The sequence below is a fragment of the Neodiprion virginianus genome, chromosome 4 (genome assembly GCF_021901495.1).
Source record: "Neodiprion virginianus isolate iyNeoVirg1 chromosome 4, iyNeoVirg1.1, whole genome shotgun sequence".
Lineage (NCBI taxonomy): Eukaryota > Metazoa > Arthropoda > Insecta > Hymenoptera > Diprionidae > Neodiprion > Neodiprion virginianus.
The window spans coordinates 26,780,050-26,795,652 of NC_060880.1; the positions used below are offsets into that span (position 1 = coordinate 26,780,050).

The 15,603-nt window shown below is 34.9% G+C and overlaps 3 protein-coding genes across 7 annotated transcripts in view; 1 reads left to right on the top strand and 2 right to left on the bottom strand.

Annotated features, from left to right (window-relative positions):
* The window catches only part of LOC124303139 (trithorax group protein osa), a 30,349-nt gene extending 23,863 nt beyond the window's left edge, over positions 1 to 6,486 (bottom strand). The window contains exons 1-4 of one of the 5 annotated variants that reach the window (XM_046760008.1): positions 5,593 to 6,486; positions 4,034 to 4,156; positions 2,519 to 2,725; positions 919 to 978 (exon numbers count right to left, since the gene is read on the bottom strand). In XM_046760008.1, the coding sequence (XP_046615964.1) occupies positions 919 to 978; positions 2,519 to 2,725; positions 4,034 to 4,156; positions 5,593 to 6,354 (1,152 nt within the window). In that variant the 5' untranslated portion in view covers positions 6,355 to 6,486. The remainder of the gene's footprint in view (positions 1 to 918; positions 979 to 2,518; positions 2,726 to 4,033; positions 4,157 to 5,592) is intronic. The other 4 variants (XM_046760005.1, XM_046760004.1, XM_046760007.1 and 1 more) reach the window with 4 other exon arrangements.
* A 1,427-nt stretch (positions 6,487 to 7,913) lies between these two features.
* LOC124303144 (NF-kappa-B-repressing factor) lies at positions 7,914 to 12,324 on the top strand. The gene is made up of 7 exons (XM_046760019.1): positions 7,914 to 8,089; positions 8,340 to 8,473; positions 8,722 to 9,031; positions 9,210 to 9,336; positions 9,437 to 9,615; positions 9,687 to 9,860; positions 9,947 to 12,324. The coding sequence occupies exons 1-7, from the start codon at positions 7,914 to 7,916 to the stop codon at positions 10,119 to 10,121; spliced, it is 1,275 nt and encodes a 424-aa protein (XP_046615975.1). The 3' UTR covers positions 10,122 to 12,324.
* LOC124303143 (UDP-N-acetylhexosamine pyrophosphorylase) lies at positions 10,488 to 15,116 on the bottom strand. Its single transcript, XM_046760018.1, has one exon. The coding sequence runs from the start codon at positions 14,744 to 14,746 to the stop codon at positions 13,328 to 13,330; it is 1,419 nt and encodes a 472-aa protein (XP_046615974.1). The 5' UTR covers positions 14,747 to 15,116; the 3' UTR covers positions 10,488 to 13,327.
* Between the last annotated feature and the right edge of the window lie 487 nt (positions 15,117 to 15,603).

The window sequence follows — 15,603 nt, forward strand, 5'->3', positions numbered from 1 at the left end:
TTTATAATTTAATGCAGTTAATGCAATTCATAGATTCCAAAATACACAAAATTGACGATTTCTATGATTGGCGTGAAATTCAACACTGAGCAACAGTGATGGTGTCATGACTAAACAGTTATTTTTCAAGCATTATTACACTTAGTTTCTGAGTGATTTTTCGAAAAGTAGGATCCGTCTAATTGACTAAAGCACAGTATAATATTACAATGACTTCCTGTCAGAAATAATTTCTGAGCTAAAAACAACAGTGAGCAAGATGATGGCTCAATAACAAGAGGGACGAGAACGTTTCTAGTTCTATACCAAGAATTTGTAATCACCCATGATTCTTGGTAGTTTGAATGGTCACAAAATGTACTGCTTGAATGGGAGAATTATAATGTTGAGAATCCTTTACAGAAAAATGTTTATCCTGCAGCAAAATTTTAAGGATTTTATCAGACTCGTATTTTACAATAATTAAATTCACTTTGACGATAATATAAAGATGGACATTCCGTGCCATTAATGTGTTAATTACGAAGAAAAGTAATATATGAAATAAGACAGTTCATTGATTTTAGTAAGTACTGCAAGTAAATTCCTAACCCAATATTTACTTGTTGCCTAATGTTACTTTGGAAAGTCATAAGTTTAGTATTGTAAATTTTGTTTTTATTTGCAGGTGGTTGATATGATACTTGTAACTAATCAATTTGTAGCAGAAATACGCTAATAAAGAAGTTGATATACCTATGTATTTCATTGTTAGATACAAAGATACGGAAAATCAAAAAATGTGCGAGTACTTTTTAATCGAGCATAGAAACCAGAGCAGAAAGTTTATGCGTATTTATGAAGTTTGATATGACAATATTAGATATCTGCAAATAAAATATTACATTATTACAAGTCAAAAATTAAATTTTTACTCACGCTAGCATCAATCCCTTGCGCGTTTGGTGTGGTGGATCGTTGCTGCATATTATGAAAACTCTGTAACATAAATGATACATGTTAATTATAATTAAATTAATCAGAAGCTGTATTCGAATGTTATAGATAATGTTGCAACATTTGTATTGATATTTAATTTAATTTCGTTAATGGTAAGCTAATAGTTAGGAAATAACGTTTCTGTACAATTCTTTTGTTTTGCTTTTGTATCCGTGCTGTCATTTTTGTTAACATGTGATCTGTTGAATTGTCAATTCGAATGTAACATTATTCTTTTCTGGCGAAAAATTTGTTAAATTAAGTGATAATTATAATAATGAAGAAGTTCTTAGAAACTTTGAGAAGAGAAATGACTCGGCCTACAACTTTGGATAATTGTCTTTGTTAATCTAGTTAGCAACTAAAACGATAGATTGAACATATTAGAATATTGGTGATGGATTTGTCTAGTGTTTGCACAGTACATGGTTCTGTAAGAGTGTGTTCAACGATGAATATAAACATTGGGAACCAAACTAGGTGAGCATTTACGGTACTAAATGTGTGACATAATCAGCTAGTCTATGATGATCATAGTAGTCGTTTTATAAATGTTTTAGTTTAAAACTACACTATTTATTTTATAACAAATGACTGGGATGCATTCTGGCAAATGCCATAAAGATCATTTATTTTCTTCTTACATTTCATACAAACTCAGTAAGTCATAAGTATTAATTTTCAACTGAACTTTTTAAACCTACCAATTATTAATTTAGAGTCAGAATAAGTACCAGTATTCTCAGCTTTGAAACATAATTATGTGAGTCTGAAGCTTGACAAGAAGAAAATTTCATGTGGTATTTAAGGTACTGACCAGGATAGTTTTTGGATCCTTTTAATCTCATTTCATTTGTGGACCATAATTTGTACAACTTCTCTAATCTTATTGAGTCCTGCTTCTTTTCAGTCAGCTAACTCGATTGTAAAAAAAGGTTGAGAACGAATATTTTATGACACCCAGTACATGTAAAAGTACTCTCTATTCTTAACAAACTAATCTATACCCTATTATGTGCAAATTTTTCACTTGATAAGCAGAAGTAAGTCATGTTTTCAACTTTCTAAATTTGGCACTATCGCGACTGGGTGGCAGCATATACATGTATTAATTAAAGTGACCAGTGAATAGTGCAGTGAATATGCCCTAACATTGAAAAATGAAATTTATGTGCCTTCAATCATAGTTTTACGACAAGTTCTGTACTAAAAAATTTATGCCAGAGTAAATAGCGTGCAATTACTTTATGGTGTTAGTATAGAGAGAAAAAAAAAAAATTGATTATTGCTACTTATGCATGTGTATGCAACAATTCCTATGTTCTGATAATCATGTGCAATCGGTAGGACAGCTATTAAAAAATAGATAAACATGTATGCTTAACAATGTGGAATCATTAAAGTCTCATTGCAAAGTAACACTTCAGCCAGTACAGTAGAAGATGAAATAAATGCACGCTTTGCAACTCAAGTAATAATTAATCAAAGTTGCTGTGAGGGGGAATGGCCTCTACAGTTTCTTATGGTAATGCAAACTAACCTGTGACTGATTTGGAGGTTGAGGTTGCGGCGATGCAGCTGGTGGTGGTGCTGGAGACTGTGACAATGCCCTCTGCGGAGACTGACTTGCTGGATTTACTTGGTTTGGTGGCATCTGCGGTGGATTAGTGGGTCCACCCTGATTCCATCCTCTTTGTTCTGAATACATACTAGGCGGATGTCCGCTTTGTGCTCCATACGAGTTCAACTAAAACATGATAGAACATGGAAAAATCAAACTCCTCCACGGTGTTATAATTAACTACCATTTCTACCGAAAGCTTGTGTCGCTACAATCAATAAGAAAAAGGACAAATAATTAGGTAATCAAATAAGCAGCAAGCTACATGTATCAAAAACAATGGGAAAAAGATATTTTGATAATTGACTATTGCGGTTCGTTTCTTACCATAATTTAGATCTGTTACTCAATTTGCTATGAGTGTAAATGACATCCATTACTTGTATATTCTCCAAATTATAATGTTATAAATTCATTTCCAAGTTAAATATTGTAAATTCGGTCAATAATATTGGTATGCAACAGAACAAACACAACCAACTATAGCTATATATTTGAAAAGTTGAAAAAATTCGATGAATCAATTGGTTTTATTTTTGATCGCAAAAATCTTGCTACAAGCTGCGCTACAATGTAAATAATACTGAATCTTGCGACTTTAAAATCCATATACCGATGATTTAAACAATTTTCATATTCTTTAATGTAATACAAATGTGATTCCAAAAGCAGTATCACCCGTTCATACACTTTCCAAGTATTGAATTGTTATATCAAAATGAAAATATTGTTCAATTTGTTCTGCTACATACATAAATTATCTCAGAAAATGATCAGGAATTTTCTCCAATTTTCGAGTCTATTAACTTGTGAGGATATGAACAAACGTAATAGTATTTCATGTTAGATGTACACAAATCTTTTTTGTTAATATTCATGTTTAAGAAACATGCACAGTCAATTCTAAGATTACAACTTTAACGATCTTATCTGATTCTCTCCTAAGTTTTTTTTTTTGCATTTCTCCTATTCTACTAGACATTTTTTGTTTCAATTAAGGTTTTATCAGGGTATTTGTGCTCAAAAAGATGTTGAGAGCTACTATACATGTAACTTCATAAAACTCACACTAATAATAGGTTCAGTCAACAGTCAGATTCTAGGACTTGTACATAGCTATGTAATTGTGCACGAGGTTGAAGTTAGTAACGTTATCGCAACGAAACATTGGGAAAAACATTAGTATTTTCTTATTTTTACAACGACTGAAGGAACTAAGATTTCGGAATATAAGCCTATGTCTTGATTTATTATGGTTTACTGATTTCAATCATTTCCAAAGTCACAAAATAACGGTTTTTCCTCAGCATAAGTCATTATGGTAACGCTATTAACTTCAGCATGATCTTTATTCTTCTCTTTAAAGAATACATGACGATGGTACAGCAGTTCACTTTTGCAGTACATAAAGCTTGGTAAATTATTTTTGCTTACCTGATGGTGACTGTACGGTACATGAGGTCGGGATGTCGATGAGTAGCGTTGGGTGTAGGGTGGATATGACATGGGTGTTGGGGACCTTGGTCCCCCCGGGCCAGGATGTAACCTTGGTGAACCCTGAAAAGATTGTCGACATTAGTTTCTATCCCAAGATATATGCTGCAAGCTTTTGTGCAATCTTTCAATCACTGGGAATATTGAAGAAAAATTGAAATATGATCTGCCTGGGTGGTACGATGAATGTTTAATTATTGAACTTAACCTGTGGTCAATTATGTGAGATTAGATCTTACTGAGCAGAGGTTTACAAAAGACTAATTTTGTGCATTTTACGAATTACTGATGGTATTGATTTCTTGATATACGAATAATCAATTCCCAAACAAAAAAAAGTTTCACATCAAGGATTTATAGCATTTGAAATTCATGAACTCTGACGTACAGGTTGACCTAACAATAATGTGAAACCTCGGGGAATTTGTTCTACTTGTATTACACGTACTATTTACTTGAAACATTATGCCTTATGCACATAGATATTAATTATTATTGCGTATCCCAAATTTGAAATAACAGCTGACTGAAAATAGCCTGACAAGGCCATAGATTTCCATTTTGTATGTATAATTATTCATTTACACGTAATATGATAAAGCTCAGTGAATACTACATAATTTCATATCTGTAATGTATAATATTTGATACCTCATTACTTCTAAACTGAATTAGATTATTACCAATGCTTGCTAAATTATCGATATATGTCACAAGGAAATTCTTTGCTAAATTTATTTCATACAACTCGAAATTTTGCCACAAAGTCCCCGTAGCCACAGTTTCAAAGCAACGGATCTAATATCCCGCTATCGGAAAGCACGAACAGTCGCATACGCAAAGTCCTGAAACCTTAACCTAAGTTGCTGTCTAACATGTTTAGATAGTTATGCTTAAAAATATTAGTTATATAACTATCACAGAATATGCAATCATAAAAAATCCTTGCTCGCTATTCGTTATGAGCAACTCCTTGATTTAGATTCAGTATTCGTGACTCGGAATCACTGATATTCTGAAGATTTTCTCATTTAACGAACAGAAAGCCCTGTATTTTTAGTCATGAAATGTGGGAAATAAACATTTTGGCTATATTTTCTCTTTATGAAAAAGCTTTCATTCATGTCGAATTGTACAGCCGTAATCTTAAGACCGTAGGCCCAAGACAAGGTTATAAAAAAGATGAAATTAGTCTGAAAGATTTTAGCAAACGCAATCTTTACTTTAATGCCAAATTGCAGGATACGTCGTCACAGAATTTTGATATGGTATTGCCGTGAAAGAAGCAATAGAGCTTCTCGGGTACTCCACGTTTTTCTAGTAGCTCAACACCCTTGAGCTTGGACACGACAATTTGGAGAAATTTCACTGGTTCACGTTACCCCACAGAGCAGTGATTCCAGAGACCCGTGTAGTCGTCCCTACAAACTCGTGCGCTGAAAATACTCATTGCATGATAGCGACGAATGGAGGGAAAAGCGCAGTTTCATTCTACTCACAGTTTGCGGGGGGCGTTGTCCTGGCTGCGGGTAAACCGGCGGTACGACAGGTGGACGCTGCATGGGCCACGGTTGCTGGTACGGCTCTGCCCCCATGCCTGGATAGTTGGAGTGAAACCGATGAACGGGGCTCGATGCTTGAAGCAATTGGTTAAGCGTAGGCGTAGGGCCGGTGGCTTGGGATATACTTTGACCGGATAAAAATCTTGGGGATTGCCCCGGGAATCCAGCAGACACAGGGGGATTAGAGTGAGAGAGGCGCGGTGACTCCATTTTAGAGACGAGGTAATGTTCATCAGAAGATTCACATTGACTCACTGAATGTCCTGTGCTCCCTTCACTGACAGATTGTTTACTAGAATACTCATCACTGTTATACTCCCTTCCCCCACTACCGCCCAAGGTGTTCCCAACAAAACCATGCGGATGACTTGTGTCAAGTGTTTCACCTTTCGAGGTGTGATCACCCCCAAGCGATCCCTCTTTCGTCGATTTACCACCGATATTTTGTTCACTACTATACACGGCACCAGCAGCAGTAGGGTGTCCACTAATGTCCTCGCGGTATTGACTCATCTCCGCTAAACTGGGATTATTTGGCCCACCGCGATTCACATATTTAAGCACCGCATTACAGGATACTTCATCATTGGTATTGAATTCCTTTACGCTGCTATTTACCCCAAGTTGAGAATGTTTTTGAATACATTTCACTTCACTATGCACATCGTTTTGTTGGCTTTCGGCTTGCGTTGCAGCCATGTTCTTACATCCCCACTATCATTTTGCGAGGCAATAGATCCGCCAGCCAATCAGAAGCCTCTATTTTTCGAAAGGATGTAGATTCCTCGGAGTTCACTACGCCATTGGTCGGTAAAATAGGATAACGGAAATTGGAAATCACACGCATTAACCGCATGGCCAGACGCCTACAGAGAGCACTATCGTCGCCCCAGCCAGGCCTAGCTTGGTCTACGATTTTTTATATACCGTAGAGATTTCGAGTGCTTTTACAATCTGCCCGAGGCTGCCGCTTGCCCTCCGAACGTTCTCTCCGACATATACGATCGAGATATATCCTACGGGAAAGACCACGTAGCTTACAGCCACATACTCGATGACCCAATTATGTATCGTCAACGATGCCCGACTGTCGATCGCCCCAATGACGCCGATACATTTTTGTTTATCTCGTAAATTGCATTACCCCCCCTTTCGCGGATTTTATTTTTTTAAATAAATGAAGCCTGGTATAAATATTGTTGAAAATCCACACCACTTCAGGCATCGCGTTTCACCCAATGGGATTCTCCGTTAGGTTTTCAGGAAGGTGAAGTTTTCTAGTTAAACGCTCTAGTCATTGGTCTACACCTCGACGCCCAAATGCGTCGTAAACTCGCGTTGACTCAAAACCGAAAATTGTAAAAATTTCCTTTCGGTGCAGCGAGCTTTCGGTCTTTATTTTGATGTAAGAGATCGTCGAAGTCTAATTGCGATCCACCAATACTGGTTATTTTGGTCGGCGCACCATATCACCATAATATATGTATATATGTATATGTATGTGGAGAAATCATTGCATATATTATAATTCCCATTCACCAGGTATTTGACTCACTTTTGGTTGCCTATCGTGAATGATTACAAAGAAATTTCACTCCATTTTGCCAAAATATTGAATTTAACTTGTCGTAATGCATCCGTGATATGATATATGATTACATGCCTTCAAATTGTGATGGCAAACGCCGCTGTAGCGAAAAGTGGCGGCTGCATGTCACACAATCACTGGCTGGCGGAACCACCAATCAGGATTACTATCCCGAAATGAATACGCGTTTGACGTATTCGCGAGTCGTGCAAGCTTGGTGTAAACGGGGCCGAAGCTTGTTAATGCATACGATAAATCACTATTCACAAATACAATACATACAGCATACGTATGTATACGTAATCTTACTTATTCCCTTCAGAGGGTTTAACTTGTACATGTAGTAATTTTTTATTGATCTGTACTGATTTTTTATTTTCAGTTACCGTTATTTATTATTCAACAGAAAACTTTTGAAGTATGAAACGCTCACATTTTTTGGTTATCTTTTACGATTGACGTTTCACAAAGCTTCGGTATGGTCACACATATACTGGCCGAACCACACGAGAGTATACCGATTCTAAACCGATCATAATTTATTTCGCTCGCGTCATCCAACATTTATTTTTTCTCGTATAAATTATTTTACAGTTAATGTCCGATTGCAAACACGACCGCTTCTGTATTTCAGGTTAGATTTACTTCTCAAGTTCTTCCTACAGAGCCAATGAAAATGGAATCAGAAAAGGAATGGGATGTAGAACAATACAAAATGGAGCATGAGTGTGACGAGCACTGGGAATTGAGGCGCCGCTTCCTTCTTGCCCACAAAGATAGTTTTCCTGAGGATGAGCTTGTATGTCTGGCGCAGGTTTTCACAAACATAGAATTCTTAGGGTGTCGGTACGTCTGCGAACACAAAGAAAACTTTCTAAATTAATATAGTCATTAGTAAGATCTCATGTTTTTCACATTCTAATCATCGGCATGCCTATTTTTTGTTTACACACATTGAAAGTTAAATGTTTTGATTATATTCCTCAGAATTGATTATTTGATCAGTAACAGCCAATTACATGTAGCTACCATTTTTTAAATAATATTGACAGATGTTGTATATTCCTGTTCTAAATTCAGGATTTCATGATTTTAGCTATCCCGAAGAAACAATGCAGCTTGTAGCCGAATTATCTCAAGAAATAGCTGCAGATTATCGGGAGAAGCAAAAAAGTAAATTGCAACGAACCTTTGTCAAGGCATCCGATGCTGCTGGCGCAAAGGCCAAAGGTAGATCAAAAAATTGTGAGTTATTGTAGAATTGAAGTTTTTATGATATTTTTATATCTATAGCTAGAGATTATTGTCACAAATTAAATCACTGAAGTATCTATGAAAATTCAGATTGATGTACTTATCGTTCTCAAAGTACATTTCTGTCCCTACCAAATGTATGAAAGAAAAATTTTAATGTTGTTCACTTACAATGTCATGTTTTTTTCCAATGTGTTATACATTAATGTTCATCCACATTTTAGGACTAATTATAAGTAAACCGGATAATAGTGGGAATAAATCGGATAATTCATCGAAAATGGTCGGTGCCCAGGATAGGTTCTCAAATACTGATTTTCCGATGCACAAAAGAATTAAATTTGATCATATTCGTCCCACTAAAAATCATCAAAAACAGAGAGCAAATAAGCAATTTACAAATGATGGCCCATTTGGCAACATCGTTTTGGTTGAACACTCTGAAAACAAATCTACTGTAAGTATTCTGACTGATGCAGTAAATGCTAGTGGACAAAATTTGGAATGGATATTTAAAGAAGATTCAACTGGTTGGTAAGAAAATTTGTATTTCATTACAACGAGTTCATAAATATTGAAACGTTTGTCAGAATAGCTTCCCATGTAACGCTATTGTCCTGTTATAATTCACTTGCAAAGAACATTAAAGTATTCAGATTCGTTTACTTTTATGTGTGCAATTTATAACCCTACTATATCTCTTTTTTTTTAGCAAGTGTGAAATAAAAATAAATTCTAAGACGTTGACGGAAGCATGTGGGGGAGGGAAAAAAATAGCTAAAAAAAATGCAGCAGATATTGGTGTGGCAATACTGAAGAAATACTATCACACTATTCAGGTGCGATTAAAAAAAATGTTCTCGATTGTCAATTATGCAGTATTGGAATAATCAGATGCATGATACATTTGTCTAAATTGTTTGTCAAATTTTATTGTAGGTAAAAAAATTATTTCATGGAGAATCTGAGAAAGTAGTTCGCACTGAGTCTATAAGCAATGCCTCGCCAGTGGAAAATATATTATCTAATGATAACATAGGACGAAAACTCATGTTACTTATGGGTTGGAATGGTGGTGGTCTTGGAAAATCTCAACAAGGCATTGTCAACCCAGTAACGTAAGTTTGCCTTTGCTTGAAGATTGATTTTTATCATTTAACTGAATTATTGCTTCAATCGACAATTGTAGGGTTACGCAACGGGTTAGTAGAGAAGGGCTAGGATTGAAGTCAGAGCAATTCAACCAAAATATTATGAAGAAAAAATTCCAAACAGTATTGAGAAACTACTTAAATGGTGATACAAGAACTGATCTAGTATTTTCTTCAGAGTTTACGAACGAAGAAAGAGCTGTTATTCATCAGTACGTAACAGATTTAACAAAAGATTCGATATTTTTTTCTCACAATAAATTATTCATGTGATGTATTTTGTTATATTATATTGTAGAGTTGCAAGACAGATGGGAGTTAAATCACATAGCCACGGTCCAAAGGATGCTCGAACTTTAGTAATATCTCGTAAAATAGATTTATTTGAACTTGTAGCTGAGTTGAAAGAAATGGGAGGCTCAACGGAAAAGTATGAACTAATTATTCCAGAAGAAGGTGACAATCCTACTTAGAGAAAATCCTGAGTTATACTACAAACGTATTTCTTACTTATATGCATTGCTGATCACATCCAATAACAGACTAAGTGTTATCTTATCAAGTTTTAGTTGAAGGTTGACTCATTATTATTTTTGATTTTATCACTGAATCGTGTTATCAGTAAAAAGAAATTAGACTCAAGCCGATTTATATACAATAAATTTGATGTTATACTATCTCCAAGTTGGTGTTCATTCACTCAATTTTTCATTCAAATATCCCAATACGTATTGTAATTATTCTGGGGATCGCATGTATAAAAATGATTATACAATTATACTAGCTAAAGTGATAATCCTTTACCAAATGCAGCTTTATTTTTCAATAAAAAACGAATATTGCAGTAAAAATATATATTTATTCTGAGATGATTGGCCCGCCACCATACATTCCATCATGATTATATCTCTTTATTTTAATTTTTTAAATAATCCGTAGTTTTGGCATTCAGTAGAAAGTGATGTTCTAGTGCCCGTATCAGGAAAGATCATTCATTCTTACCGACAGCAATATATTGTTAATATACTAGTCACTCAAGCACAACTTATCTTGTTATTGCGAGGTTATACTTGTATTTTTTTCGCGATATTTCGGCACTTTTAAAAACTGAAATTATCGTTGTGCTATAGCAGGGTTCAATTAAAATATTAATAATTATCGTTCATATAGCTCGACAATATTCTTATCGAAATCACTAAATCTGATTAGTAAAATTAATCCAACCATACCTTCTAGAATAGAAGTATAGAATAATTTACGGAAAAATCCTAATTTAACTGAAACGTTTATTGTCAGTACTTTGTATATATTTGTATAAGTGTTTAGTCAAAATTTTTCGTTAAATAATGTTCAAGTGAGTACGAGGTATAGTAAGTAGAATTATATGGATACTTTCAATGCGTGCGTTATAATTTAACTGTAGTATAATAACTGATAGCTAATTGTAAGGAACAAAAATATCAGTCGTAATCCGCTTTTGAGCAATTTCAGTAATGAGGTAAATGTAAAAAATTATTGATTCAACCAAAATATTTGACACACACTTACACAATCATGTTGAAACATTAAGTTACAATGGAATGTTTACCAAGAGATGAAACGATATCACAAATATCTTCTAACTATGAATCTATTTAAAAAACTTGAAATTAATTCATTTAAATTTAGATTAAAAAATGATGTACATAAAATTGATTTACTCATTTTATTTTGATATGTACGCCTTTCCTTTAGAAAATTTTTTGATCTACATAAAATGTAAATGATAAATTAGCATTATGATGCGGAAACTTTTTTTAACCCCCAATTGTTATACAATAATTTTTTAATTGCTTGTATGCGATTCATAATTTACAGTAATTTGCTCTCCATTCTCTTTGGGTAACTTACGAAAGAAAATGTAATGCGTTTATTGCAGTATAATTCACTTGGCAATAAATTTCTTGACATACATATTAATAATCTGATTTACAAATTCGCTGTGTATAAATTAATCAGTAATACAGGGCGGCGAAAATTTTGTTCGAATAAAATTCCCTCAGTTTTCCCATTAAAAAATTCAGAGTTCCCTGCTCTCTTCCCTTGAGCCTTTGAGTAATGTTGGGTAGCTTTCATTACTACACATCCAGAAATTATGTGAAATTTGAATTTAAAACCACCTAATATTGCTTCATTTCAATTCAGTTCATAGAATTTGAATAGTAATTTCCGAAAGTTAGCTTAGCTGAATTTACGAAGCATGGTTGAAGTTTGAAAATAATTTATAAAGAAAGTACGTTTTTCCCCGTAGTTTATCCTAATTCTCTGACTTTTCCCGATACACGATTTCCTAACTGTTCCCGATTTTCTTGATCTATTGCCACCCTGGTCATAATTCAGAAAATTACTGTGAAATTTATATCAGGGAGTACATTGTATACTTCGTAAGCAATACATTCAAGCTAATTTCCATAAATATAGATGCAAATTAGTAGATAAATTTTGCTTGTATCAGAATTGCTTGTATGTATTGTAATAAAAGGAAAAGAAAGGTCTGTCTACTTGAATCATCTGCAATAGTATTTGCGGATTTGTAGATACTATATATACATATGCATGTCGTGTGTATACATGAATTGTCAATTGTAAAAGAATTCAAATCGATTAGGTTCTATAAGAAATTTGCATTAGAATTAGTCCATAAATGCAAAAACTGATTCATGCGTAGTTTGATGGATGACAAAATTTAAAATACCCTGACGATGAGTAAACTCAAAATAAACAGGTTGATTAATTAAACGTAAATTCAGGATGTCAAAGCTACCGAACTAATCAAAACAATGAAAATTTTGAGGATACTTTGGTTATAACTAGAAAACATATTTAATTAACTACAATACGAAAAAAAGTCTATATAATCTTTCAAAATATTTTATCACATTGCAATAGTATAAAATCTTACATCATATGTAAGATTCTTATTAATTATTTCACGTTTACTTCTGATTGTATATAAATTTCATATACAATGAGTAATTGGTGCTTTGTGCTCTTTGCAACATTCTAACAATAAGGCAGGAAGTTTACGAAAATTCGCCTACTTTCCTAAAATTTTTTACTTTTTAAGAGGTAGACGAAATTTTTTTCTAAAAGCTAATTTCAAAACTGTTTGCCATTGCAAAAGAGAACGAGGGATTGGTAGTGAGAAACAATGTGCAAATAAGTGTTACTTAAATTTTGTTTGTCAATTAAAAATGAGTGGAGAGGTAAAATAAATAAAAAATAATACATTCAATCTGGTGACAGTTGAAATGAAGTTTTTGTCATGTCATTTAGGTAATGTAAATGTGTAAAATATAGTTTTTATCTATAGAATACTAATATTAGGAATACCCTATACCATATTTTTTTTTTGAATAAAATAAAATAAAATATTCCAATTATGTTGGAATGTGAGACGAATCGCGTTAATACCGATCAATTAACAACATTCAAAATATATCAATTAAGTATTGCCATTTATAAATATTGCAGGTCTTTAGAAGACCAAAGGCCCGTTGTCTTTTTAAAAATATTTTGAATATTTGAATACAGTTTTGTGCCATCCAAGTCATCAAATTTCAAATCAATTATAATTTTTTCGATATTATGCAGGAGTTGTCCAGCGTATAAGATATTGCAAAGTTGTATTATTCATCTTTTATTGTAAAACAACTGGCCCCTTGAGAATTTTTCCTTTCACGTCAAGGTTTTCCCCGGCATAAGATAAAAGCGGAGATATCTCAACATCACCCTCTACTAAGGTAGCCCCACTGTTCAACAACCACTTCTTGTGCAATTCAATGAGATCATTGCGTGCTGTAGAGGGACAATCCTTCTTGGCTGAGTCATTGTTCTTTAAAGCACTGAATTCTTCATCCCTAGCAACTTCCCAAACAGCAAATTGTTTAGAGAATTGAAAAACATCGAAAACAAACTTTTCTATCTTAATACCATTCGGCTTCTCAGGTACAATCCTTACTCCAGACTGATCGACATATGGAATTTTCTTTTTGGCCACATGAAGCTTTAGCTCAAACTCATGCACATCTGCTATAGACTGAAGAAAATCCTTGGTAAAATAATGATTGCATATATTTCCAGCAATGAACTTAAGCCGCCCATTCTCATCGCGCAGTGACGCAGTCTCCTCAGTTATTTCGCTGTACTCAACCACCTGATAGACACCATCCACCTGGCAAACGACTCCCACTGCTTCAGTTGGGGATGATTTTTCAACAACCTTGGCTCCGCAGTCTGCTGAACGTGACAAGCAATAACCAATGAAAATGGGATCTGCTACCTTGACTAAAATATTATCTACGGAATGCGCGTGAACAGAACGTATGCTCCGCTTATCCATGTCTTGCAGTATTCCTTGTACTTTCAAGGCCCTGTACAGTCCCCCATTTCCATCTGGCGCTCTGGCAAGCCGATGTTTTTCGTCCAAGATTATTTTACCGTCAAAATTAAAGCACGGCAGCATACCCTGCTCAAACATAAGGACATTGTCTTCTTTCAGGCCGAAATAATTGTTTGCTTTGAAGTAATCTCTGGTGGTTTTGGTTGTTGCCTCGCTGGTCAGTATGTACCAAGTTATCGAACCTTTTTTCTTATGTCTTTCCTCAGCCAAATTTTCTAGCCGACGTATCCGCTCCGCTTGTAATTGAAACAAACTCTTACCAGATGGCAGACCGACGTTGAACATTCCCTTAGGATAACTCACACCCAGGCGGGTTCCTTGTCCTCCTGCCATCAAGAGTACAGCGGTACGTCCATCAGCTATTTCTCTGAGACCCAAATCGTGATATTTTTGAGTTTCCGCAAATGTAGAATTCTGCAGTGAGGCACTCACTTCGCTGGGTATCGGGCGTAGTTTGGCATCTAATTTTACTTGATCGTTGCTCAAAGATGCAACGGCACTTTTAAAATAGGATGAAATCTCTTTCAGATTTTGTTCCTCGATATCCCGAATGAGTAGTAATTTTTGATCGTCACTAATTTCATCCCAAAATTGTAACAGATGGTCTTGATTAAACTCCCGTAATTTATATAATAATTTTTCAACGTCCGTTGCCATCGCGATTGATTTTATGCCTTGATTTACTTAACTGCACACAGCTGGGTATTGTCTTCAATATTCATTCGTTAATTATAGAGAACCTGGGCCGGTAAAAGTCTCAACTATTACATTAGGTGAAAGTCTACGTGTGACAAATGATACGAGTGACAGGCGTTTGAATAGCTGACATTTCAACATGCACAATACGCCGACTTAACCCTACCCAAACCCGCCTGCGCCCACCTCCCATGTGATAGGTAGTTAACATTTGATTGGACCAAGGTGCTTTCGAAATAATGTTCTCTGGTTATTTACATTCACAATTAGACCCCTCTTTCCATATCGGAGAAATGAAAGGGATGTCGAAACACCGACAGGTTATCTTACCTGCGGGAGTTGTGCGCGTGGCAGGCAATGAGACCCGGCATATCTTTGGGTAAATGACGTCACTACTACAGATCAGCGGCACAAGATTATGAATTCTGGCGCGAAACATTCCTCAAAACCTGCGCACTGTCCATATTAATATTGTAATTATCTTTATAAAATTTCGCCATTTGGATTGATTCTCAGTGAAGATAGAAAAAAAAAAAAAAATGTGACTAAGAACTGCTACTTCGCTTTAGCAGTGAAAGCATTTGGCACGTTGGAATTGAACATTCGTGCTCAATTATTCGGTCAGTGGTGCATTGTTACAACTAAATTCCTACCGTTATTTTGATATCGTTATCTTCCGTTTACGTTACTTGAAGTCTAAAACGTTTGACGTAAAATGAGATATGATATGAGATGGAACTGAACTTCAAAGTTAATAATAAAGTAACTTTATGTCGTGCGTTAAATCGTGAGGTATTTTAAATAGTAATTAACACGTA